The sequence below is a fragment of the Podarcis vaucheri genome (genome assembly GCF_965113315.1).
Source record: "Podarcis vaucheri genome assembly, chromosome: 7".
NCBI lineage: Eukaryota > Metazoa > Chordata > Lepidosauria > Squamata > Lacertidae > Podarcis > Podarcis vaucheri.
This window is the reverse complement of record NC_138765.1, coordinates 28,853,595-28,874,726: the sequence shown is the minus strand read 5'-3', so window position 1 is coordinate 28,874,726 and position 21,132 is coordinate 28,853,595. Positions and strand designations below refer to the sequence as shown.

The 21,132-nt window shown below is 46.0% G+C and overlaps 1 protein-coding gene and 1 long non-coding RNA gene across 2 annotated transcripts in view; one reads left to right on the top strand and one right to left on the bottom strand.

Annotated features, from left to right (window-relative positions):
- Positions 1-21,132, bottom strand: part of LOC309537384 — a 106,831-nt gene that overhangs the window by 23,781 nt on the left and 61,918 nt on the right. The window lies entirely within an intron of this gene.
- Positions 13,093-19,922, top strand: TRNP1 (TMF1 regulated nuclear protein 1). The gene has a single exon (XM_082233071.1). It carries the CDS (start codon positions 14,826-14,828, stop codon positions 15,405-15,407), a length of 582 nt encoding a protein of 193 aa, XP_082089197.1. The 5' UTR covers positions 13,093-14,825; the 3' UTR covers positions 15,408-19,922.

Here is a 21,132-nt window from a genome sequence, read left to right as displayed (position 1 = left end):
GGCCTATCAGGCTTAAATGAGCATAGCAACTTCTTCCCAGCTTGCCGAGACTAGAGGTCCCTGCCTCCCTCCAGCCTCTATGTCCCCTTCTCCCCAGGGCTTTCCCGAAGCAATAAGAGATTGCGCCTGCCTTTGCTCTGTAACTGTATAATGCACACAGATACACCACAACACTGGGAGAGCTGTGTGGTGTGTGTGGCAGGTTTCTTCCTCATTGTTAGAAGTACCGGTAAGTCGTAGGAGTCACTGAGGCTGGTCTTTGCTCTTGACTTCCATGTGACCCTGAGGTGAAACTGCTTCTTCATTTGTCTCAGGTTAGGTGATACTGATCTTTCTCATGGCTGGGCCTGCTTAATTAACCAAGCCAGAAAAAGAGCTTTCAGATCTTTTGAGATGAAAGAAGCTTCAGAAAAACAATCTAAATGAAAAAGAGAGTTGAAGGACTGTGTCCGCTAGATGGCGGGCTAGAACTATGGGCTTTGAGCCAGACCAAGTCACACTTTATAGTTACCCTGAAATCAGTCGGACAAGTTAGGCATGGCCAACTTAAAATCTGGATCCAACCCTATGTATGTGGTTTAATGCACTTGCTAATTAGCTCACCAGTACCCAGATGTTTGTGTTATTGTGAGGTTTCATCAGTGTTTTGTGAATAGTCACTATAATTATTTTATATGCATTTACTTTCTGATGGTAAAAACTGTTCAAATATACCCACAATATAACTGGCTGTATCTAACTATATAAATTATTTATACGTCATATAAACATAGTTCTTTTCACATTATCTAGTTGAGTAGAAGCAATTAAGGACCAACATTTAGAACAGAAAATACAAATAGATCAGTTCTTATATATGTAATGTCCAAAGATAAGCTTTTGTATTCCATGTATGTACAAATGAATCAGTTTATTTAAACGTAATGTGCAAATAAAAGCTTTTTCTGTTCCACGTATGTCTTAGCGAATACCAGTGTCAAACGTAACAACTTTTAAGAAGCAGTACTTGCAAAAGACGAACTTTTCCTTGTAATGTTCCACATCTGCCTTTGCAAAGTATGGTTGTTGTATGCAGCTGCTGTATGCAGGTATCAGACAAAGGATACGAAAGATCTTAACATGTGCCTTTGCAAAATGTTGTTTGCTGGTATCAGACGAAAGAACTTAAACGTGACAAGAATTCCCAGAATAATACCTTGTTTTGCCCTGCTGGACTTCGTCAGCCAAGCATACTCTAAATAATGCAGATAAAATTAATAATGTAGTTTTTTTACAAATTAGAAAATAAAACATATAACACACATATTGAACAATGAATCTACATACCATATTTTGTGTATCAGAGACATGACACAAACAATATTGAAAACAGAATCATGTATAACCACCCCAAAACCCAAATCATCATGGATGCACAATAAAAAACTTGTCTGGAGGTTGCCATTGGTTATTTAGTAGTAAGTAAACCTGTGGTATAGCATGAGTGCAAAACATGCTCTAGATCAGGCTTCCTCAACCTCAGCCCTTCAGATGTTTTGCGACTACAATTCCCATCATCCCTGACCACTGGTCCTGCTAGTTAGGGATCATGGGAGTTGTAGGCCAAAAAATATCTGGAGGGCTGAGGTTGAGGAAGCCTGCTCTAGATACATTGGCTAATGCCCAGCTTGTGTTGTGTTGGATTGGACTTGAAAGCAGTCTTGGTTAAGTTCTCCTAGCATTCTGTCCCTGTGTGTGAGTCACTATTTTTCTGAATGGGAGTGACTCACACTCTCAAAATGTCTGGTGGAAAGGAACAAAGTAGCACCTCCAGATTGTCACTATTATCCAAGATGGTTTCATGCACATACCCAGAATGTTAGGTTTCTGCTACTAAAGTATATTAAAGGACTCTGTTGCCCTAGCCGAACAAATCCACTTTTTTTTTTAAAAAAAAAGGTAAGTTTTTTGCAGTTTGGAAAGTGTCAGAGAAATGGACTGAAAAGTGTGGGATGAATGAAAGGCTAATAAACACTCCACAAGCAAACCAGGATAAATATTGCATTGCATATTCTATGCAGGGGCAGACAAACTTCAGGCTTGCAGGATCCACTTTGGCTTTCCTAGAACACAGAGATCCACCAAGTGGAGCCAGGTAGGTGCAAAAAACATAAGCTTAAAATAAAAGAACCCTATGCCAAGGAATTTGAGAACTGCTTTGAGAACCTCAGGTGTGAGAAAGCTTTGGCCCTCCTGAAATTGCTGAACTACAACTCCCATCATCTCTAACCATAGCCTTTGCTTGCTGGGCCTCTGGGAGTTGTAGTTCATCAACATACAACCTAACTGAGTTCATAGTCCTTCCACACAAACATCCACTCCTGATTACCTGCACCCCATAACACTTCCTTCCTGCAGTATAATTCAAGGGAAGAGGGGGTCATCATCTTGTTGCCATTGTTAAACAATTGGGAATTTCAATCCATGCCAATCTACTACACATCAAGCAAAGAACTAGCAGTAGATCCTGATCCCCCTTCTGCCCACCCATTCTCTAGAACCAATCTGTTAATGGTGTGATAAGTGGGTATGTTTGTCTGTATTCTGATCTCTCCAGCGTTGACAACCTACCGGAATGTCATTCTAGAATTGCTGATTGCAGGATCAGGTTGTGCACTTTGGCAAGAGCGAGCTGCAGACACATTTGCTGCCTGAGTGATGTCCTGCATCCCAGAGTGAAACGCAGTGTTACTAGTCAGCAGACAGAGCTGTGCAGCCAACAGCGCATTAAGGCAGCAGCTGCTGACGTCAAGGCTGCTTATTGGGGGCTGAGCTCCCAGATGGATAAGGCTTGGATGAGGGGCCTGAATGCATCTTCAGTGCAGGATGGGCTGGCGGGCTGCTAATTTAAGCATCTGTTCTGCTCATTGTGGTTGATTGGAGTAAAATCCTGCTGTGTTCTTGAACTCAAGGTGCTGCAGCCAATTTCTGATGCACTTAAAAAAAATAAAAAAATCAGCTATGCAGTCGGAGCCAGCCCAAACATATATTGGAAAACTGCAAAATTCAAGTGGCATTCATCTTCCTTCCAGTGAATGCAGTGCACCATCTATTGGAAAGTTTTCCTGAGTGAATCCCAGTTAAATGAAAAGGAGCTACGCAAGAGTGATCATTCATATGCTAGAGCTATATTTATAGGGAGGTTTATGCAGTGGAGCATTCAGAGATGGTATATCCACTTAGCTATTTGTGGATGTGTTTCACTACATATGATCTACATAAGTAAATCTCCTCCTGTGCCCAAGAGGAAATTAATCAGCAAAAGTAGGTTCCTCTTGCAGCTTGAATTAGCTGTCCTAGGTCACCTTGCCCAGAAACGCTCCATCGCTGGTCACCTTCCTTGCCTGGTGATAGAACTGGCCAGGAACATTTGTTACTGATGCAGAGGTATATTCAGAAGTGACTGAAATGCCTGCAAAGCTGAAAAGGGCAGGCTGATGGTGGTTACAATGGGCCCTGACTGTGCAATGCATCTGTCGTGACAGCAGATGGTTTGAAGAGTTGGGTCAATGCCAGAGCAGATACCAAATAGAAGGCACCATCTCCACCCCTGCCAGAGTGCTAATCCAGATCAGGCTCCCAAGGCCTATTATTTACTCATAAAATTCATGTCTAGTTTTGTCCTTAGAACAATGGTTACTGTGACTGAGGTAATGTACACTCTATACCATTCAAACACATTCAAAAGCACATTTCCCCTCTTAAAGACTTCTGGGCACTGTAGTTTGCAGACCCTCCAAGTGTCCCTACTTTCCATGGGCAGTACCAGATTTACAGAAGCCATCCTGGTTTCTGATTTGATCCCAGAAAGCCCTGCATTTTCTTAGGACATCCCTATTTTCATGAGATAAATGTTGGAGGGTATGCAGTTATCTGACCCCCAAGCCATCTGAAAGCAGCCCTGTATAGGGAAGTTTTTAAATGATTAATGTTTAAATATGTTTTTATATATGTTGGAAGCTGCCCAGAGTGGCTGGGGCAACCAAGTGATAGGTGGAGTATTAATAGTAAATAATAATAATAATAATAATAATAATAATAATAATAAAAAAAAATGGAATAGGACACCCCTATTTTCATCATAGAAATGTTGGAGGGTATGAGTTTGCCCCTCACAAAGCTGCCATTCCCAGCAGCCCCTTAACAAACTACAGTACCCAGAAACCTTTGGGGTAGAATGTGCTTCGAATGTGTTAAATGTATAGTGGCTTCTCAGCCTGAATTATGAACCAGAGAACCGTGGTGAAGCTGAATGTGACCCTCCAGGCCTACCTGTCTGGCCCTTGGCACTCTCCTTAGCCACACCCCACTTCAGCCCTAATTTGCACCTTCTTCCAGTGTTTTTGCCCAGCTGGAATGTGCCCCTGAACTCTCCGATAATGCCTTTTGCTTTCCTGGAGAATTGTTTGTGTGTGTGTGTAGCAAGAAGCCTGCTGCACAAAGTAACATTTATGTTCGTCGTTTTATCCATTTTTTGCCTCCGGTTTCATCCCCTACTAGCAATTGGCCACCAAAAGGTTGATGAGAAGAGAATGCAGCCCTCAGTCTGAAAAAAGTTTCTCAGCCCTGATCAAAATCCTCCTGCAGTTGCAATATGCATTATGGGAGTTAAATATTTACATGCCTTACAAGGTTGTCAGGGATGGACACCTGGACAGAGGAATCTTAAATCCCCTAATGCTGGAAGGTACCCAACCCTGTGGTAACTTTGGTGCTATGCCAGTATAGTTCCCCAGTATCAGTTTATCTTAGGGATCCACCAGTATGAGGAGACTTGAAATTATCAAGGCCCAAGCCATTTAGAGCTGGAACAATGCAATCCAAATCATGCCCACTCAGAAGTTAAAAGTTGCAGTTCTAATTTTAGAGAGGTAACTGCTCTTTCTGGGCCACTGAGCATCAGAACTGTATCATCTCTTCCTCTCCAACAATATCCACTTTTGTCTTCTTCCCTGTTGCCTCCAGCAAAATAAATGTTTATGTTAATTTATGTTTCAGATTATGTGCATGTCTGTTATTGTTTTCAGACATTATCTGTTTTGTACTTAATTGAAAACCTTGATATTTATATACAAAAAAAGAAATTAATGCCATTGAGTTCAGCAGGAATTAAATGCAGTTAAGTATGGAGACAATTGCAGCCTAAAGGATAGAAAAAACAACGATTTGGGCCTGGAAGCAAATTGACAGCCAGTGCAGCAGCTTCCAAGGTGGCAAAATATGAAGAAGCTGGTCCACACCTGTCTGCAGGCAAGTCAATGCAATCTTCAATAAGTGAAGCTTGCAAACTGTTTTTGTAGCTCTAAGTACCAATGATTTGATCTGGATAAGTAAAACAGAGGGGTGGGGCAGGGGATGCACCCAAAAAGAAAGCAATGTTTCTGAATGACTGCAGAGGATGGAAACTAATACATATGGGGTATGCTCAATTTACTACATACTCCGCATCCAGTTTGCTTCTGTTGCTGGTTTTTGAAGCCGCTTACATTTGATGTTGGGAGGCTGGTGATGCTGTGGGTTAAACCACAGAGCCTAGGACTTGCGGATCAGAAGGTTGGCAGTTCAAATCCCCGTGACGGGGTGAGCTCCCGTTGCTCTGTCCCTGCTCCTGCCAACCTAGCAGTTCAAAAGCATGTCAGAGTGCAAGTAAATAAATAGGTACCACTCTGGCGGGAAGGTAAACTGCGTTTCCGTGCGCTGCTCTGGTTCGCCAGAAGTGGCTTAGTCATGCTGGCTACATGATCCGGAAGCTATACGCCGGCTCCCTCAGCCAATAAAGCAACCCCAGAGTCGGCCACGACTGGACCTAATGGTCAGGGGCCCCTTTACCTTTACCTTTACATTTGATGTTAGCTACAATCCATATCAAGCTTATGGCTTCTTGAGAAATACTGTTGTTTGATGCATTTTTTTCTTCAAACCAGATTCAGCTTGACTAGAAGGATATTTAAGAAGGATGTTGAAAAGCTGGAACATGTGCAGAGTAGGGCAACCAAGATGATAAAGGCTTTGGAAGCCAAGCCTTAAGGAGGGACAGTTGAGGAAGTTGGGAGGTGATAGGATAACCATCTTCAGCTATCTGAAGGGTTTTCACATGAATGATGGAGAAAACTTGTTTTCTGCTGCTCCCAGAGGGTGGGACCCGAACCAAGGGATTCAAATTACAAGAAAGGAAAGAAATGTGAGTAATTGTGATAATATGGAAAATTGTCAGACAGGCTGAGGGAAGTCTAAAAGATGTATATGTTAGAAGTGGATGCTAAACATGGATGGAATGCATATTGGAAATTGAATAAAAATTAATTTAAAAAAAGGAAAAGAAAGGAGAATCTGACTAAGCATAAGGAATAACTTTCTGACAGTAAGAGCTGCTTGACAGTGAAACGGATTGCCATGGAAAGTGGTGGAACTCTATTCGTGCTGAGTTTTAAGTCACTAATTTGAACATACCCAAAGAATCCATATCTTAGGAGTGGGGAGCTCAGGAAACGTTACAGCTGGAAAAGAGAACTGGAGCAGGGTTCAGCAAACTTTTTCAGCAGGGGGCCGGTCCACTGTCCCTCAGACGGCGGACTGTATTTTGAAAAACAAATATGAACAAATTCCTATGCCCCACAAATAACTCAGAGATGCATTTTAAATAAAAGCACACATTCTACTCATGTAAAAACACCAGGCAGGCCCCACAAATAACCTAGGGATGCATTTTTAATAAAAGGACACATTCTACTCATGTAAAAACACGCTGATTCCTGGACCGTCCGCAGGCCGGATTTAGAAGGCGATTGGGCCTCAGTTTGTCTACCCATGAACTGGAGCTTCCTGAGAAAACCCTGTAGCTAGTGGAGGCAAGTGAGGGAGGATATTCATAGATATTTACGGTAACCAGTGTCAGCTTAGCAAACAAGCAGTGCTTTTTTCTAGGAAAAGAGGTGCCAGTACTCACCATAAAGCTGTTACAGTAAGCGCCACACTTTTTAACAACAAGAAAAGAGGTGCCAGTACTCTGTACCCTTGAATACTCCCTGAAAAAAACACCACTGGAAACAAGACTATGTTCAAAAATAAAATGTCAGATCAATCCATCTCCCCGCTCCTTTACTGAGATTTTGTAACAAATACTTCAAAGAAACCCTGCATTATAAAAGAGACATCAGGTCGAAGAGGGTTTAAATATTTCATCCTATTTAATAAATAGATGTATCCCGGCAGCCTAGTTATGAACAGAGGACTGGAGTAGCACAATCTGCCAGGAAAGGGCAATCATTTAGCAAGTGATGTGCAGCCCAGCAATGAATTTATTCCTGATTTTCTGTAGCACTCCCCAGAATGACCGTACATTGTTCTTTGCCCTCCCATATGTACAGTCAATTTTCTAAGAAAGCATTTCCGTTAGTTTTCAGACAAGAGTGCCTATTTCCAGCTCTGGCTAGTTTTCTAGCTACAGCCCCTTTTGGACAGAGGCGATCAGGCCATGGTACTGCACATTCTGGTAACTTCCAGATCGCATCATTGCAATGCACTCTACATGGGGCTGCCCTTGAAAAGGACTCTGAAACTTTTAACTACCCCAAAATGGAGCTGGATCACTCAGTTGGTTAGAGCATGGTGCTGATAATGCCACAGTTGTGCAGGTTCAACCCCCATATGGGACAGCTGGATATTCCTGCAGGGGGGTTGGACTAGATGATCCTCAGGGTCCCTTCCCACTCTACAATTCTAAGATTCTAATCAGCAGCCACTTTTTGGATGGGATTGCTTTTAGAACTCATATAACCCCTGTTCTAAAGCAGATGCATTGGCTGCCAGTTCATTTCTGAGCCCAATTTAAGGTGCTCTGCTAGTGTTTAAAGCCACAAACAACTTAGGCCGCAAACATCTCCTTCCCCACAGAATCTCCTGGGTCTTAAATCAGCAGAGGAGACCCTCTTGGTAGTTCCACCTCCCTCAGAAATATTGGGCGCGACCCCAGAGAGGGCATTCTCTGTGGCAGCCCCTAAGTTGTGGAATTCCTTCCCCACAGAGGTACGTCAGGCTTCTTCACTATACAGCTGAGGGCCCAAGCATTTTCATATAAATGACGCATGTACCCAGAGCTATTGTGAGACAGTGATTCCTGCATTGCAAGGGGTTGGACTGCATGAGCCTTGGGGATCCCTGACCACTCCCCATTTCTGTGAGCTGGGGCAATTGCTAATATATGACACTGTTACAATAAGGAGCCATCTTCCTGATATTGCACGGGTCTGTTTCATGTCCTCCGGTATTGTAAACTCATCCTCCCCTAGCCTTTTTAAGGTTCCCTATTGAGAGGCTTAACATCATGCTGTTTTCCATAGGGAAAAATACTGGAGAGTAATGGGTAGGTGTACCTCTTGGTCTCCTGAGGCAACCTGGCGGATGGGAAGCACAGCTGATCATTAGAGTGATGTGCCAAGGAAAGCCTTGCCTCTGGGCCATCTTTGATCACCTCCTGCTTCTTACTGATGTTCTCTGTGTTGGTAAAACCAATTCCACTGGGGCTCATTGTGCAAAAGGTGTACCCCATAGACAAGTGTTCCTTAGGGCCATTCATTTGCAATCATCACATCTTCCAGTCACATGTGCACCTGGCAGAGCTGTTGTCCTTTTGAAGTCTCCAAGCCTGCAGAAGGCTAAGCTGATCCTTTAGGACTAATAGGGCCCTCAGCCAGCCCATCTTCTCTCTGTCCTCTTACAACCAGTTCAGAGGGTAGCACGGGTTGTCAGCTACCTCCTCAACCTTAGTCTTACCTGTTGCACTTGTAGAACCCAGCAGGGAGGAAGGTGGGGACAAAAGTAGTTTTAGTTTGCTCTGCCTGTCAATTGCTTTGGTGTCCCCTACAGTGAACCTCCTGCCTTGCACTCTGCCAACCCCAACCGGAACCAGGGACCCTTCCCTACAGATATAACCTCTCTCTCACAGGCCTTTTGAAGGGTACTGAAATCCCCACAGTGCACTGCAAAGCAGTGGAGCAGTCTACAGCACAGATTTAAACCACTTAAACCAGGAACAGGGAACACAAGGATCTCCAGCTTATAACTCCCCTCATCCCTGACCATTGGCTATGTGACTGGGGCTGATGGGAACTGGAGCCCCACAAAATCTGGAGGGCCGCAGGCTCACCATCTCTGGGTTATGCAGTAATTTCCTCTCCCCAGGGAACGCTGGAAGTGGTAGTTATGTGAGGGGGTATCACATCAGCAGGTCTCTAACTGAAAGCCCCCAGCAAACTACAGAGATCTGAATTCAAATCCCCACTCAGTCATGAATCTCAGTGTGACCTTGGGCCATATTTCAGCCTAGACTACCTCACAGGGCTGCTATGAAAATAAAATTGGCAGTGGGACAGGAGAGAACCATGTACTGTATGCTGCTCTAAGCTCCTTGGAGGAAGGGCAAGATATAACAAGTAACAATGATGTTCAACTGAATGTACAGGACCCCCTTTTTTTTGCAAGCTATGGTCCTTCAGACACAGGAATAAAAGCTTACCTTATGAGCCAGCAAAAGAAAAACTGCAAATGAAGCAGCCTCTGCCCCCCCTTTTTTTGGCATGTGTTCTATATTATGTTTATGCACAATAGACTATATCTTGCCTCAAGGCAGGAAGGGTCTGTGTCCTCATGCCTGGTCTTTGTCTTCAGAGGACAAAGAACAATTCCTTCCAGGACAGGTATAAATCTCTTTGATGTTAACCCCCCCCCCACAAACCCAACCCTCCATTGTCAGCTTTGCAAGGTGATATCAGGAGATCAGCTCAGAATGAAAAGTCTTTAAATAATTTAGCAAAGAGGCTGAGCTGAGGCTCAGAAATGGAGATGTTTGGAGCTGCATTTCTGCAAGAAGCAGCCCAAACATGTTACATTTATACTGGGGTGGGGAAATCTCAGGCCTGGGGGCTGAGTGCAGCCCCCCCCCAGGATTCCCTTGGGACTCTCACCAGGCCATGCCCTTCACCGGTCCTGCTCCATTCCTTCAAGTGCTTTTACATGGCTAGTCCTTGAATTACATGGCTAGTCCTTGAATTGTGACAATGCCCACTGCATTTAAAGCACGTCTTATCCCAAGAATCCTGAGAACCATAGTTTACTTCTCAGAAGCTACAACTCCCAGCACCTTTAACAAACTACAGTTCCCAAGATTCTTTGGGGGCGGGTGGGAAGTAATGTGTTTAAATGCACAGTACTTATGCAGCTTGTCCCTGTGTACAAAAACTCTTGACTTTTGGGGGCCTGAAGGTCACATTGCTCCACTCACTTTTGTCTTTGGTCCCACCCACCGGACATGCATCTCCCGGCAGTTTCCCCCAGTGTGACTGCAGTGCTTGGGCCAAAAAAGGATTGCTACTTGCACCATTGATAGCGATCCTGTTTGCATTTCTAGCTGTGCAATTCTATCTGCCCAGAAATAAACCTCAATTGTACTCACGTGAGGTTTATACCCAGGTACTGCAGGTCTGTATACGATTACTGCCTCAAAACCTAATGACAGAATTGAATGGGTGGAATTTGCATAAAATGAGCCTCCCTCCTCTTGAACATGGAGGTTTGGATAAGAATGCTGGCCACGATGCGGGATTTGATATCCAATTATTATCAGGCTGGGTGCTCTTAAAAGGAGGGAACAACATTTCTGGGAGAAGAAAGGGCATCGAGCCCCCTCTCTCCCTCTTTTTTTCTTCTTCATATTGCAAGCCTGCTGGGGAGCAGGGATCTGTTTGTACTCTTTTCGTTTGACAGCATATGCCGTGAAGCTGCAGAGTCAGTCAAGCTATAAGCTGAAACAGGCAAACAAACATATTGGATGAAGCCCCCAAATTCATACTGCAAATTCACCAGTGTCCAGTCTGTTCCAGTTCTAACCAGAAGCAGAAAAAAATCAAATAAAAAAAAATTCAATTTAGAAAAGCAAGAACATCCCCAATGGGTGGGCTGCCAATGCTACCTCCTGTTTAGCAGGATACAGCCAGCTCTATGGACGACATTTCGCTGCCACACAGCTCTCAATCTTGTTCTGAGTGGGTTTCCTGTGGTTTCCTGCCAACCCATCCCACTTTAAGCCTTATTAATAAAGCCTTATGTAACCGTGCTGTTGGCAGACACGTTGCAGTATCAGGTGGAACATCTAGTGGAAGGATGCTGTAATTCAGAGAATGTGCAGAAATGGTGGTTATGTGCATGTGTGAGGGGGAGTAATGTGATTAAACAACTCGAGAGAACAGGAAAACTTGGGGACGGTTCCTTAGGATGAGAAGTGCGAAAATGGGGGGAAAAGTTAAATTGTATATGAAATGGCCACTAAGGTTGAAGCAAGTAAACAGACAAGAGCTGGGTCAGATTCTGCTTTCTTGGTAGAAACCTCTGAGCCCTCATTCTCCCAGGCACAATCAACTGTCCCTCCATGCATCTTCCCATAGGGACTTGGGTGGCACTGTGGTCTAAACCACTGTGGGCTTGCCCATCAGAAGGTCGGCGGTTCAAATCCCTGTGATGGGGTGAGCTCCCATTGCTCTGTCCCATGTTTAGAACTGTCACTCCAAGCATGTTCCAGTCTCTCGCTTCCCCTGGCCCTGGCCCCAAAATTCTCCAGCCCATCCGAGTGCTGTTAAAACCTTCCAACAAATAAAAATAAAAGTATTTCCCCCATAACATAGGAACAGAGGAAGCTGCCTTATACCGAGCCAGTTCAGTGGTCCATCGCCACTTAACTGACAGCAGCTCTCCCTACCTGAAGATGCCTGGGATTGAACCCAGGGCCTTCTGCATCCAAAGCAGATGCTCAACCACTAAGCCACAGCCCTTCCCCTAAAGAGCTAATATATAATATAAATTAAAGCATTTATTCCATACCCCACTCAGATCTGCCTGGTTCATGTAATAGAAGGCTGGGTGTTTTGGCGTTGATGAATCTAAGTTCCAATGGAGAAGAACAGCATGTGCATATACTGTCCTTTGTCCATGGAGTTCGTGTCACGAAGAGTCGGACACGACTAAACGACTAAACAACAACATACTGTCCTTGTCAGGATTAGGAAATCATGTAAATATGCACCTCTTTCCAGTAACCACCCATTATCTCCTTTCTCACTGGGCTGCACTGTGTCCCTAAGGTCAATATTTTCCTGTCTGGATTACTATAGAAACATTTCCCGCAGGAAGTTGCCAAGGTTTCACCCTCTCATCCGTTACCCCCTCTGAATTCACGCAGGAGGCATGACTGAGACAGATGAAGCTGCAGCTCTTTGATGAAACTGACTCAAGCTTGCAGTAGCTGCCTTTGCGGGTGGGGTGGGCATGGCAAAGAGAGTCACCTGCATTTTGCACACTGCAGAGAAGGAGCGGAACCAGCCCCCAGTCGTGCTTTTTCAGCTGCAATCCGATAAAGCACTTTCCAGGGAGTCAGTTCTCTTGACTGAGTGGGGACTTATTTCTGAGTAGACATGAGGAGGATTGCACTGTGTTTTACCAGCTGCAAGGGAAGAAAGAAGTTTGCAGATTAATCCCTTCTAGAACAACAACAAAAATGCAAGCAGCAGAATGCAGAAAGTTATACATTATATACACAGGGCAGTATCCATCTAACACTCCCTGCCAGTGAAAAGATTTAAGCTTGTGCAACAGAACTCCACCCCCCGTACCCTCCCCAAATCTGCTACAGAGGGTTGGGGGGACGCCCAGAACAGATTGGGGAGGGGCGTAGGGAAAGCTAGGAGGGGAAAGTTTCATTGTGCAAGACAAAGTCCTTGAGCCAAAGGAACTATTCACTTAGTGATACTTTGAATACAACCCAACATCCCTAAAATCTGCAAGAAAAGTTAACGAGAAAAAGAAAAGATGGCACCAAAATGGCATAAAAATGAGAGGAAAGCCTCAAGTAGTTTCTGGATAATTTATTGTCCAGTATGCTGCTACAGCTGTCCTCATCAGGGGTGCTGGAAATACAGATAGGCAAAAAGTAAAATCAATATATAACTTTCTATAGTAAGTCTCAAAGGAAAGCAATCAGAGTACAAAATGGGCAAAAGCAGAAACTTACTCTATTATTTCATTCTTATTTATTAAAAAAGCCTACCACTCACTGACACCCCAAATACTAGATTGGGGTAAAACATAAATTATAATACCTAAATCAATAAAACAGCCAATTCATTAAAATATTGGAGAGGCAGCTAAAAACAATAGAGGAAACTGCATAACACGGGTGGGGAACACTTTTCAGCATTATTTTTCTTCTATTGCTTTATTACTCTGTAGATCATTGGTTGATTAATCAATGAAAGCTCACTGGATTGACAGTGCAATCCTATGTTCATTTCCTCAGAAGTAAGTATAGGTTTAGGGTATAGGTTTAATTAATACATTTACTTGGAAAATGTATAGACCATGAAACTTAAGCTAATATCTTTACAGGGTTTACTGGGCCTGTGACTACTATAGTAAAATTCATAATACATTGCATTGAATAATAAGACTGCAATAGGACAATCAATTTTGTACAGATAGGATTGTATTAAGATTTCTTTCATCAGCCCTAGTTGTTAATGGGTGGAAGGTAAAGGTAAAGGACCCCTGGACAGTTGAGTCTAGTCAAGGGCAACTATGGAGTGCAGCACTCATCTCACTTCAGGCTGAGGGAGCCGGCATTTGTCCGCAGACAGCCTTCCGGGTCATGTGGCCAGCATGACTAAACCGCTTCTGGCACAACGGGGCACCGGGATGGAAGTCAGAGTGCATGCAAATGCCATTTTCTTTCCCGCCGCAGCAGTACCTATTTATCTACTTGCACTGGCATGCTTTCGAACTGCTAGGTTGGCAGAAACTGGCTCACCCCGTCACACAGATTTGAACCACTGACCCTTCTGAACAGCAAGCCCAAGAGGCACAGTGGTTTAGACCACAATGCCACCCGCTCCCTGTTCTTTATGGTCATGGGGATGGGAAGTTGCCATGATTAGCAAGTGTATGTGTTAAGTCAATGTGCCTGTCCACCTTTGCCAGAAGCATGTATTTTGCCCTCAGCAGGGGAGAGAAGCCTCGAGTAAAAGTGTGCTATTGGCACGTGTTTATCCGCCGAGGGAAAGGGCGTCGTGAGAAAGGGGTGTGTTTGTGCGTGGTCTGGTCTGCCTCCAAGCAGAGAGAAAACGTGTCTGGCCAGAAGCTCCTGCGGCAGGTTGCTGCTGGGTTGGCAGCTCTTCCGTACATAGGCAAGGGGCGTCCGCGGAGGACAAACAGCGGAGAGTCCCCAGGCGGACGTGCGCGAAGGTGATGCAACCGCTAGGCGGGAAGAGGGGAGCCGGGGTCGGGACTGGCGAAGGGATGCGCACCGGCTGCAACCGGGTGGGCGGGCAGGCACCGGGCGGGGATTCGCTGGCTGAGTGATGCTCCCGCCGCTTCGATGACTGGCTCAGGGCGGCATCTCTCAGCCGCCCCCCTGCCAACACCCCGCCCGCCCTGCCGTCCCGTTATAAGAGCGCTCGGAGCCGTTCGCCACTTCGCCACAACATCATAGACCGGCGAGACCTGCGCTTCGCTGCCGCAGCAGCAACGCCGCCGCCGCCGGTCCCCTGGCTGGAGCCTCGGGGCGGGGGATCGGGGGAGAGAAAGCGCACCCCGAATCCCCGAGGCGGTCCTGGGAAGGAGCTCCTTAGCCCCGTCGAGAGCGGAGCCCGGCGCGCCCCGGGCGCCTCGCCAGCAGCAGCAGCGGCGGCGGCTTCTCCAAGGTGCGGCGGGGCGCTCCTCTCGCTCTCCGAAGCGCGCGCGCCTGGATGCCCGGCTGCGGACCCGCGCCCTCTGCCGGCGAAGCCATGACGCCGCACAGCCGCTCGGAGGCCGGGAAGCCTGAACAGGCGGCCGCCGCCGCCGCCGCCAGCCGCGAGCTGGAGTTGCGCGGCGCGGGCGCCTCCGCCTCGTCCCTGCCGGCGGCGGTGCGGGGCGCGCTGGAGCTGGCCGAAGCCCGGCGCCGGCTGCTGGAGGCGGAAGGGCGCCGGCAGTTGGTGTCGGAGCTGGAGAGGCGCGTCGAGCAGCTGCACCGCGTCTTCATCGATGCCGAGCTGCGCATGGCCAACCGCGCCGAGAGCCTGGGCCGCCTGGGCAGCGGCGTGGCGCAGGCCGAGCTCTACCTGACCGCGCACGGGCAGCGCCTGAAGAAGAGCCTGCGGCACTGCAAGAAAGCCAGGCCGCCCGCCTTGCTCGCTTCGGCGCTGGGACTGGGCAGCTGCGTGCCTTGGGCTGCCTGCAGAACGCGCCGCGGCCGAGGGGGCGTCCCGGAGCCGCCCGAGTCCCCCTTCAAGAGGATCCAGCAGGGGGCAGCTCCTTCTCCCCATCAGCCCCGGCGAACCCGGCCTTAGAAGTGGGGCGGGGCGCTGCACCCCTCTGCCACCCGCTTGGGGGGAGGGATGTTGCTAGGAAGGTGGGGTGGAAGGCGACGGGCGCTAGTAAGCGTGCAGAGGCTCTTCCTTGCAGAATTTTCCTCCAAGGATGGGGACCGTTTCCCCGAGCCCCACAGGGCAGGAGGGTGTGATGATGATGTTGGTGAGCTTCCTTCCCCATCTGCTTGTGGCAAACAGCTCCCTCCAGGCAGATCCACTTTATGCATTTAAAGCATACTTAATACGCATTTAAAGTATATGACTTCCCCCAAGGAATCCTGGCAACTATAAATTTGTTAAGGGTGCTGGAAAGGTTTGTGAAGGAGTAAACTACAGTTCCTAGATTCTTTGGGGGGAGTTGAATATGCTTCAGATGTATAGTGTGGCTCTTTTCCAGCTGCTCATCACCATCAGATCTCTTGGCCTTGGGCTCAACTGTAGGAGACATCTGATTCTCATGACCATCTCATTCATTGACTTTCCTTTGGTTTGGATAAGTTTGGCTTGCAACCAGCCCCAGATTCAGCTGCTGCTCTGCTGCTCTTGAACTGGTCTGCTGAAGCTTTGAAGTTGTTCCAGAACTGGCTTTTTTGCTCTGACGGTCAGAGGGTGAGATGATGGTGAGAACCAGTCCTAGACTGCTGGCCTTTAGGAAGCAAAAAACGACACCTTCTGCTCCTAGCCAATGAGTCCTTTTTATCAGGAGTTGAGCAGTTGGGTGCTTCAGCTTCGACTTCTGGCAATGTCTGTTACCACAGGAGGCCTCTGCATTGCATTCTAGTGAGGACCCAGAGCAAAACGGGCAGCATGGAGATGTCTAGGCAGCCATTTTGGCAGCAGCTGGAGAGAGGGTGTTGAGTCTGTTGGTTCTTACGCAATCGAAAAGTACCCATCTGTTTTGTAGAAACTCATCCTCTTTAGTCCAGGGCCTGGGAGAGTTTCTGGATTCTGCAGAACTTGGAAACATTTCATCTTTGCATAACTCTTAAAAGCAGTCAGTTTTTTGTGACTTGACATTGCCCCTCCTAAACTCTGCTAGTACCCATGGGTCTTTGAAGAAAGAAATTTTGGTTCAGGAGGAGAAGAGCAAGTTCCATCCCTCTGATTTTTTTTGGCTTGGCTTCCAAGTTGTCTGCCAAAGATTCCACCTTGAAGTTGCTTGTCCAGCCATGGGACTTAAGTGATGTGGAGGAGTAGGCTTGCCCAAAGGTAAGCACCTGCTTGACAGACTTGACCTTCACCTGACACTCTGCTGCTAGATCTTCCTCAACACAGGTGCTTCTTTTACCCAGCAAGGCTGCTGGTCATGCTTGGCTTCTGTTCTCCCCTCTCCATCACATTTCTGCTTACTGGATCCAAGAAATTGGCCTTATTTTTGCCCTTGTACATAACAAAAGCTTCCTTTCTACACCAGGGGGAAACTGCTATCGAACTGCAACCAAGACAAGAGGTACCCCGAATTGCTCCTTCCCGCTGTTTTGGACAATGGCGTTAAGGGGGACTAAGCAGGAACATTTTCCTACAATGATTGTATTAGAGCTCTTCTTTAGCCTCTTGTCTAGCACTTACTGACCTGAGTTGGACTGACCTGCTGTTCTGAACATCAGAAACACTATAATTTCTCATATTGAGAATCTATCCTGGTCTTTATGGGGGCTAGATTTTGCCTCTTGCTGGTTAGCTGATGGGAACTTCTGAAATACTTTTATTGCACTTTTAATGTAGATGTTGGCGTTGCTTTGCCATTTAGAATCTTACAGGGTAACGAATGGGTGCAGAATATCCACTGGATATTGTGCTCTTGATCCTCTGTATCCAACAGGTTTGGGTATATGGGGTGAAGAAATGCCAGCTTTGTACTTTTGTATTAGTTCCAATTTCAGCTGCTTTGACAAAGGAACAGATTGAATCAGATTTCAAAACGGGGGTCAAAACAGGGCCCTGAAAATGCTGAAACGAAGCCAGGCTACATTTCTCTTAAGTAGGGCTACAGTATGTGCTTAGAATTCGAAGCTAAAATACTTGTTATGTAACAGGAATGTACTGTGCAGTCTAAGTAATACTGGACAAAATTGTACAACTTTCTCACTGCAAAAATAACTGTAGGGGTTTCCTTGTAGAATTTGGATTGCTTTTGCATCTAGCGAGGTAGCCTAGTTACTCTTCTGCAGCAAACGCAACAAGGAGCTTTGGGCACCTGTGAGGTTCACCAAGTTTAAGCTTTTGGTGGTGCCATCCAGGCAGGACTTTGGGGCAAATGTCCAGGGCTGCACTCGGCCAAATGGGCATGGACATGGGCATCAGGTGGGGGACCTATGCCACAGGTTTGGCTAATCACATTCTGAAGTAAATGAAGTAAACTGGCATTGCCATCAAAAGAGGTAGGGAGACAAGACCATTAATTCCAGAGACACTGCAATTCTAACACCGCTTACTTGGGAGTATGCCCCATTTGATTCAGTTGGTCTTACTTCTGAGTAGGCATGGTTAGAACTGCATTCTAAAATTACCTAGCTATGCTGCTGCAGGAACTGGAGCAGTGAAGGAGATTGATGCATGATGCACTGGGAGACAGTAGGCGGAGTGGTGCAGTAGGAAGAAAAGGAGCTCAGGAAGAGGCACGAGCTCACTGGAGAAATGCGAGCGTCCAGAGAAACCACTTGGGTTTGATAACAGCCAGACTTAAAAGCAAGAGGGGTAGAAAATCCCTTTAAGAAAAAAGGAGGGAGATTGCAAAACCAGGACTGAAATAAAGTCACTGCATTTAACCTGATGTTATCATAACCACCAGGATAACAAGAGGTTGGTTGAACAACAATAAAAATAGTGGGGACAGCAGGAGAGGAATTTTAACATTCTCATTTTTGAACACCGATTTCTCAAGAGACTGACATAGTATTTTACAAAAATATATTGGTGTGTATTTAAAGCTTCTGAAATAAGAAGCTTTAAATACACACTAAGGGCTCACCCAAACTTACACTAGGCACAGGTCCACACTTTAAAGCACTGTGTCCAAGCACTCCCCCCGAACACTTTCCCCAGGTTGAAGCCCCAGAAGGACATCTTGAATGTGTTAAATGCATGGAAGAGTGACCGTATGAAGAGTGACCATTATCCAAATATGCAACCCCTCTTCTCTTTCTCTGGAACATATACAGTGCAGTCCTATACAGGTCCACTCAGAAGTAAGTCCTACTGTGTTCAAGTGTGGATAGGATTGCAGCCTAAGAAAGGGCTAGCAATTTGGATAAACGCATGCTTTCAACCACAAAGTTGCATTCTTATAGAGCAGGGATGTCCAGCTTCCGAGAGACTGTGATCTACTTGCACTAAAAAAACACTGGCAGTGATCTACCCATTGTATTGACCATAGTTCTTGAACTTCTTTTAGGGAGCAAAATTTGTTGATTTTTTTTTTTGGGGGGGGTCAGTGTCTCAGGATAGACCACGGACACTCCGCCATCGACCAGTAGATCGCAATCGACCTGTTGGACAGCCCTGACAAAGAGCAAAGAAAATTGGGATTCATGTGGTTTAGATAATGAGGGTACGAGAGGTACTGGTTCTGACCTAGCTGTCTTGCATGGTTGCCAGAAGCAAAAGAGGACAGGGCTCCTGTACTTTTAGTAGCAATGTAGAAAAGGGAATTTCAGCAACTATAGCTGGTCATGAAGCTATTAAAGGTGCAGGAGCCCTCTCTTTTGCATCTGGATACCCTATTCAGTTATAATATTTCCCCTTCCTGTACAGCAATCCATTACAAGAATGTAAAGGATAGGAAATTTTGAATCTGTTTCTCCCCCCCACCCCGACCTTTGGCATCAGAAAGGGACTCCTGTTATCTTCGCCTAGTAGGGATAAAATGATATGTCCACTCTCCTCTTTTATAAAGGAACTCGAAGGTATTTGCTGGTGTGTTTGTTTTTAGAAATAAATAGATAAATAAATTGCTATTTCATGAAAGTGCTGCAGGGACTACCTTAATGTGGAAGAGATAATCAGGCAGCTGGTCTGTTACGTAATCTTTGCCTCCCATATGTTTCTGGCGAAGGGCTCTCCTGCCCTGCTGATGCGGCATTTGGGCTCTGTTGGAACAAATGTACATATTTTGCTACAGGCACCAGCTGGAAAGAAGCACATAGTTTATACCCAAATAAACATTGTGTTCATTGTTTTGAAGGTGGTTGACTTAAGTCAGATGGAAGAGGTGAGACACACAAAGCAAATCCCAGCACCTGGGTGATAGCTTTGCAAATAAACAATGGGAAATACTTTGAAAGTGTGATTTTCTCCCTCCCTATGGTTGAACACCTGTGTATGCTTACCTGGGAGTAAGTCTCATTGGGGATTGCTTTCAAGAGGGCATGTGTAGGAATACTGAATAGGCATGATCACAAAATCATATGAATCTGGAGGAGTGTCATTGAAATTAAAAGTGCTTATTGAGTAGATTTCTGCAGCTGAAAATAAAATAAAGGCACATGACACAAAGTGGAGGCTGGCTGATTTATGGGAATGTGAATGTGTGCTGGTAAGGCGTTGACAGATGCTTGAAGTAGGATGAGAAGCTGGTAAGTAAACAGTGGAGAAACCTTTTAGTCTGGTGGAATCATTGTCCCTACCTTCATGGGTCAATGTTGACAGGAGGGTGGGACAACCATCTAAAAATCCCTTGTGGTGCTTCCCAAGCAGACAGCTGGTTGTCTGGCACTTGGGAAGAGCAATGCAGGAGGCTTTGCAAGCCCTTTGCTCAGCATTCAGGATTTGCTGAGCACAGGGCTTGCAAAGTGCTTTGGACAGCACTTCCCAAGCACTTGACCACTAGCAAGATGGCAAAGATGCTATTTGCGTGTTATCAGCTGTGGGATTGAGTTTGCCACAGGGAATTCTGTTGTGTAGCTGATGCAGCTGTGCCTCTATCTGCCCCACACATGATATCACATCAAACAAACAACCGAAAGCCACATCCCGGTAGCAATATGGGCTGGGAATGAATCTGATTAGGGTTGCAGCACAGTGCAGAAGCTGTGAATGCCTCCTAATACCTTAATGAACAGCAGTCATTGCAAGTGCACAATAAAAAATGTTTGGAGATGCCAACAGAAAATACACCTAATGGCAGATGCACAGGTTGGTATGTATTGTTCCCAATGTGTTTTGAAAAATGTTTCTTAAGGAAAAACAAACACCATTTATTTGCAGTGTGTACCTTAGTAAGATCTGGGAGTGGGAAGAAACTGATGCTGCAGCCCACCAAAACTGACACATAAAACTCCCCAGTGTCGTGCACTTGGAACACTGTCAAAGAGTCAGTAATGGCCACACCAAGCCTCTAGTCACAATGCAAAAGCATCTCTGCCTGACTTAAGAGCAAACATAGTTAAGGCACAGTGCTTGCGTGTGATGGGAATGGCTCACAGGAGCAGCCCGTGAATGAAAACTATAATGTAGAGAACCAGCCCTGCATGATGCAGCCCTATGCATGCGTACTCAGAAGCAACTCTGCTTGACTTCATCAGAACATATGACTCATCCAGACTTGCCCTTGCCCCAACACTTTCCTCTGAAAAGCCTCTTCAGTGGTATACGTCAATCGGGTTCTGCGGGTTTTCTGGGGGAAAGTGGCGGGGCTAGAGCAAAACCACTTGTCCCACACTTTCTAGGCACAGGTGCAACTGGAAAACCACTAGGACCTGTTCTT

Coding starts and splice junctions, on each gene's coding strand:
- TRNP1 (XM_082233071.1), top strand. CDS start 14,826: ATGCCCGGCTGCGGACCCGCGCCCTCTGCCGGCGAAGCCATGACGCCG.